At 42.4% G+C, this 6,559-nt stretch overlaps 1 protein-coding gene across 3 annotated transcripts; it reads right to left on the bottom strand.

The window, feature by feature from the left end:
- Positions 1-233: 233 nt before the first annotated feature.
- Positions 234-5,875, bottom strand: LOC129603100 (uncharacterized). 3 transcript variants are annotated; one of them, XR_008692709.1, is made up of 3 exons: positions 5,238-5,875; positions 1,282-5,142; positions 234-1,155 (listed from the first exon to the last, which is right to left on the bottom strand). XR_008692709.1 is itself a non-coding variant. In XM_055502865.1 (2 exons), the coding sequence occupies exon 2, from the start codon at positions 4,499-4,501 to the stop codon at positions 2,933-2,935; it is 1,569 nt and encodes a 522-aa protein (XP_055358840.1). In that variant the 5' UTR covers positions 4,502-5,142; positions 5,238-5,875; the 3' UTR covers positions 234-2,932. The 3 variants fall into 3 exon arrangements, 2 of the variants coding, with proteins under 2 accessions (XP_055358840.1, XP_055358841.1); XM_055502865.1 differs by having other exon boundaries at positions 234-5,142; XM_055502866.1 differs by having other exon boundaries at positions 234-5,094.
- Positions 5,876-6,559: the final 684 nt, after the last annotated feature.

The raw sequence follows: 6,559 nt of genomic DNA, 5'->3' as shown, positions 1-6,559 counted from the left end.
AATACAAAATCAGCATCAATCATTGCAATTTCAATTTTAACACATTGTAGTGGCTCACAGCAGTAAGTCCCGCCCTGAGCCGCTAAGGCTTATGGGTAAAACAACCATTCTTGTGTTTGTAGTCTAATAGTTAAAGTTAGGATTCAAAAAATTGTATAACTTTGGTGGAATTAATTTAGCATGTTAGGGAAATTGTTAGTTCCCTTTGTAAATCTTAAATAAAGCAGACACAATCAGTTGAGACCTTCTTCAGGATTTTACTTGCAAGGAGTGAGCAGTTTACAGCAAAGGCAACTTCCTCTCACTGAAGAGAAGACAGGGATTCAGCTCATAATATGTATTGCATTCTGGGAGGTGCATAGTCACACAGTACGTAGGAAATATTCTCTGCACAAAGCAAGCATTGGGCTCATCAGATAAGGATGCTACACACTGGTACTCCCTATTTCTTGCAGCGCAGAAGGGAGAAAACTTCAAGGCTATAGCACAGCTAACAAGGCTTGAGCAGATCAGCAAAATAAATTCCAACAATGTTTCAATGATTAAATGCAGTATTTCTCCAACATTTCCCTCCTGTTTAACATTGAAACATTCATTAAACAATCATGCATACATCAGAACAGCACAACTTCTTTCGATTTTCAGTGCAGTCATCATAAAACATGAAATAAATGTTACAACATCGTAGGCAGGGTCAAAAGCACAGAAGCACAATATTTACAGCTTAGCGTCCATTTCCATCGACATCGTGGAGATCCTCTTCACAGTTATCGAGCTTCAAAGGTGTATAATGTATTTGTCGAGAGTGCATGACTGCGCACACCCTGAGAAGGCCTTGATTCACCAGCCTGATGATCATGGCCCTCAAACAAGGAATTACGCACAACACAATCAGCATCAGAACCAGGAGAATCACGAGAACCAGTCAATCTTCAGAATGTCAGTCCTTGTGCCAGACATTAACCAATCAAACCAGGATTTGTCCTTCATTACATCAGCCGCCTGCACATTGGATATGTGCTTTAGGTCACGAAGTGCTTGTTGGGTGACCTTTGCGTCTTGGTCGTCTCCTGGAATGTATGTGCAGCACTTGGGGCCCACTATTGCACACACTCCACCTTGGCTTGCAGTGAGCAGATCTAACACCAGGCGGTCCTGTAACTCACTGAGTGTTAGGGCGGTGAGACGACGATCTATACTGGCAAGGGCTGTTACCGTGACATTGAAGAACAGGGTCATGCGGTAATTTATGGTTTCAACTCTTAGCATGATTTTTCCTACCCCCAACCATGGAAATAGGGATAGTGCCACTTTCTGGCCTGTAGTCCAGAGTTTCTTGTCCATGGGGACGTCTGATCCCCAGATCCGATCACTTTCCTTCAGATCAATCTCTCGCTTCCGTAGCCGTCCCTTGGAAGTCATCTGCTGTGGTGTTATCACGTAGGAGCCATCTGAAACATAAACAGGGGCACACCAACCTACCCAATTGGGTGGAAGATGCACATAGATTGTGTGCCTACAAACATAGTTGATATCAGACTGTGGGAGGGTCCCCATGAAATCAGGACCATCATAATAAGAGACACACTGAACCAGTAAAGTTAAGAGTGCTCTGTCTTCATTTAACAATACCACAAATTAGTGTGATACTGGTCAGGAGGTATCTCATCATCCTCATTGAGGTTTGGGAGTGGCCTAGCATCAATCAACAGTACAAGGGGAGTTAGTACAACTCCCGTGGCTGGACAGTGTCCCCTCATAGTATCTCCTTATGAGAATGTCCCCCTAAGTGAGAGAAGGTACCGCTGGTTTCTTCGCTGCCGTTGAGACGACCAGTGCTCTAAATGCTGCTGACCCCCTTTGTAGGCAGACTTTTCCCCTCCCTCGGTTGGGTTTTTTCTCACGGACAATACTACTCGGTTGCCTGTACCTGTTGTCTTTTGCAGTGTGTGCTGTGTATCCACCGGGAGATGCCTTCGACTTTGCAGGCTGTAGGTGTTGTCAGCGTCACTCTATACGGGCCTTCCCACCGGGGTGAGGTCCAGTTCTTGCGCTTTATGACTCTGGTGAACACCCAGTCACCAACCTGCAGTGGTCCCTCCTGTGGACAAGGCATGTCTTGAGAAGCATTTTCAGAAAAACATTTCTGGTGATTTTTTAACACCTTTGACATATAATCAACTATGTCCCCTTCTATTTGTAAGTCTGTTGGTATATCAGGGAACTGAGGTGTTCTATACTCTCTTCCATATACTATTTCAAAAGGTGACAAACCAGTCTCGTTAGGTGTGATTCTCATACTGAGTTTGACTAAATCAAGACAAGAAACCCAATCCATATTGGTCTCTGTCATGGCCTTTCTCAATTTGCTTTTAATTGTGCCATTAGTTCTTTCCACCAACCCAGCACTTTGAGGGTGGTAGGCACAATGGTTTTTTAAATCTATATTTAATCGTTTGGCAATAGAGGATATGACTTGATTTACAAAATGTGGTCCATTATCACTGTAAATCATTTCTGGTATTCCAAATCGAGGTATTATGTCTCGTACTAGTATTTTTGCAACAGCTAGTGCATCATTTGTGGTTGTGGGAAACACTTCTACCCATTTAGAAAAAGGATCTATAATTGTCAGACAATACTTTTTTCCTTGACATCTATTTAATTCTATAAAATCCATATGTAAATATTGGAATGGATATTCTGCTTTAGGGAATGTTCTTCTTGTTTGTCGAATATTTCCTTGAGGGTTATGTTTAGCACATATGATGCATCGGGAACAAAATTTTTTAGAATAATTTGTAAATCCATAAGTAGTATAGTATTTGTTTATTATCCTTACCATTCCCCCCGTTGAGACATGGCAAGGCCCATGGCTTAATATTGCTGCCCATTTATAGAGGGATGCTGGTAGGACTGGCTTCCCCTCTTGTCAAACATAATAACCCTGTGGATTAACAGTTGCTCCTTTAAGAGTCCATTTGTCTTTTTCACACTTGGGGGCGCTGTCCTGCATTTCTTTCAAGAATGTGCTGTCCACTGGGTCAGTGAGATAAGTGTAACATCGCTTTGCAGCGCTTTTTGCTTCTTCATCTGCTTTAGCATTGCCTTTTGACACTCTGTCTTTAGCGTTAGTATGAGCAGTGCATTTACAAACGGCTATTTTGGCTGGTAGTTGTATTGCCTTTAATAGATTTCTTATTAAATCACCATGCATTATAGGTTTTCCCGTTGATGTTATCATGCCTCTATTTTCCCATTGACTGGCAAATATATGAATAGTTGAGTGGGCATATGCGCTGTCAGTATAGATGGTAACTATCTGACCTGTCATAAGTTTGCATGCCTCAGTCAGTGCAATTATTTCTGCTGCTTGTGCACTGTAGTGTGGGGGTAACGGCTCAGCTTTCAAAGTTTCAGTATCAGTTACAACTGCATAACCGCTTTGTGTCTTTCCACTTTCAGACTTTGTGCTTGATCCATCAACATAGATAAATACAGAACCAGGTATTGGGTCGTCCTGTAAGTCTGGCCTAGGTTTTGTGACTTTTGAACACTCTACTAAACAGTCATGTGGTTCTCCGTCTATTTCTGTGGGCATTAGGGTCGATGGGTTCAGAACCGTACACCTTTCTATTGTCATGTGTGGCTGTTCCAGTAGGACTGCCATACACGACAAATGTCTCGCTGGGGACAGTAGTTTTATCTTTTCTTGCAGGAGCAGAATAGAGATGGCATGTGGCACCAGCAGAGTCAGTTGGTGATATAGCACAATGGTGGATGATGCTAACACTGCTTCTGCTGCTGCCTCCACTGCTCTTACACATGGTGGCAATGCCCTGGCAACTGGGCCCAGTCGTATAGAATAATACGCCACTGGTCTCATTTGCATGCCGAATCGTTGTGCCAGCACAGAGACCATGTATTCTCCTTTACAGTCTACTGTCTGCACAAAGGGTTTGGAATAGTCAGGAAAACCTAACGCTCCTGTCTGAGTCATTGCTTCTTTAAGTTGTGTGAAAGAGGCTTCAGCTTCGGTCGACCACTCTAGTTTCATGTGCATTGGTATTTCTTTTTTAAACATCAGCTCTTGGAGTGGGGCCGTTAAATGTGCATAATCTGGTATCCACCTTCTGCAGTAATTTGTCATGCCCAGAAATGACATCATTTGTTTTTTAGTTTGTTTTTTTTCAGCCTCCTTCTTTTGATGTCTGGTTTGCATTCCACCTGCTGTTCCTGCCTCCCCCCCCACTGCCTCTAACTCATCAAGATTGGGGTAAATTGGTTGGTGACCCTCTCCCCCGTAGGCTGGGGGTGGAACGTCTACATCCCCTGCGTGTTGTGGGTGGGGCTGAGGCTGGGGTTGGTGTCTACGTCTAACAATAGTTTGTTCATCACATGTATCATATTGTGGCCACTGTGGACCTTTTGGTTTCTCTTCTTTTTTTTTGTTTTTTAGCTTTAGATTTATTAATATCTTCCCGTCTCTTTTTTGCTTCATTTAACCATAATATGGCTTCTTCTCTGCCTTGTTCTTTACATCTCTTTTCACTCTCTCCAGTTATCACAGTTATTTTATCCACTAATTGTTGACATGATTCCACTTTCAATTTACCATCAAATTCAAATTTCTTTTTCCACTGTGGCAAATATTTGGTTGATTGTGGATGTCTCTTAGACATGTATTTCGAATCACCTTCAAGGTTTTCACCCTTAGTGTTTTTGTTTCCCATTTTTAAGTTGTTTAATTTGCTTCACTACGAGGGTTGAGATCAACGATCAGTCACAGTGTTCACAGAGATCATCGACTGTGCCAAGCTTCTACAGGAACTAGTTTCCTGCGGACACAGCTGTCTCAGTAAACAAACCTCTCAATTTTGATCTCAATCAGACACACAACACAAAAGGTCTCTGAGACTTCCTCTAAGAAGTTAAAATTCACTTAGAGACTGACAAACAATAACACTTATTTATAGTCTGATTTACTCCAGCTGATTAGAGTTTACGTTCACACCGTCAGGTTTCCACTCTGCCGCTGCTTCAATCAGACAAACTATCATTAATCTATTTTACGAGGACCCCGTCCTCTTTTACCTCGTGACCTTGTCACGGAACTTTTCTGAAGACCCAGTCTTCTTTTACCTCGTGAGCCACTCACGGAATTCTTATGAGGACCCGGTCCTCTTTTACCTCGTGACCTCGTCACGGAACCTTCTGAAGACCCAGTCTTCTTTTACCTCGTGAGCCACTCACGGAATTTAAGATACCTTAGGATTTACTCTTTTCATACTCGCCTGATCTGTGTCCTGGCCCTGGTTCAGGATCCCGTCACCTCGCCTCGTCGGACCACCAGCCGACGTCTGACCTGGGCAGGAATTCACCTCCCAGGATTTTCTGCAGGTTCCAAACCTGGCTGTGCACAGACTTCAGTCGCCGACTCGATGTCCCGGCAAAGCGAGGATCTTGGGATCCCGGACGAGCCCCCAATTATGTTAGGGAAATTGTTAGTTCCCTTTGTAAATCTTAAATAAAGCAGACACAATCAGTTGAGACCTTCTTCAGGATTTTACTTGCAAGGAGTGAGCAGTTTACAGCAAAGGCAACTTCCTCTCACTGAAGAGAAGACAGGGATTCAGCTCATAATATGTATTGCATTCTGGGAGGTGCATAGTCACACAGTACGTAGGAAATATTCTCTGCACAAAGCAAGCATTGGGCTCATCAGATAAGGATGCTACACACTGGTACTCCCTATTTCTTGCAGAGCAGAAGGGAGAAAACTTCAAGGCTATAGCACAGCTAACAAGGCTTGAGCAGATCAGCAAAATAAATTCCAACAATGTTTCAATGATTAAATGCAGTATTTCTCCAACATAGCACCTTGTTTATTTATGGTTGTAATGTGTTCTTTTTGTTCTTTTTTGTGTGGTACACCGTGAGTAAGACGATTGTGTGTGGGAGTGACCATCAATGAGCAGTGATTTGTTGGGTGTGTGAAAAACAAATGTGGCTTAGTTTCTACAAAGGGAGCTCACCAAGAGGTGCTATTTTTCTCTGTCTCTTTGTCTGCACAGTCTAATCTGAGCAATTTAGACATGAAAAATTCCACCTATAGATAAGTGCAGGATTTAACTGGACATTCAATTAGTTGGCCTTGCTTGCAAAAAAGACTCTTAAATTATTTAATTATATGTTGCTATATTCTAAAAAGGCTTCAAAAGGACAAAGCTGAAGAGCATTTTGTGATAAAAAAAAACAAGTGAAATACAAAAATATTGTAATTTAAAAGAATTGTAAAAGAAAGCACTCAATCACGTCTTGTGTGGTCTCTTTACGTTCGTTACGATCCAGAGAATCCAATAAAGCGTTTCGGTCCAAAACACACGGTACATACATACTTGTCCAAAAACTACAAGTGTTCTGCTCCAACTCGTGAGTGAAAAATAATTTTTTCCTACTTCTGTGAGCCATAACTCGCTAAATTCAAAAGCAAAAGTAACGGGAACTCAAGATGGAGGCTGCCGGGCTTCGGCTTCAAACAAGACCAACTAAGCCGTAA

This window comes from Betta splendens, chromosome 16 (genome assembly GCF_900634795.4).
Source record: "Betta splendens chromosome 16, fBetSpl5.4, whole genome shotgun sequence".
In the NCBI taxonomy this organism is placed as follows: Eukaryota; Metazoa; Chordata; class Actinopteri; order Anabantiformes; family Osphronemidae; genus Betta; species Betta splendens.
Note: the sequence above shows the minus strand (reverse complement) of the source record. Positions and strands in the feature narration are given on the sequence as shown.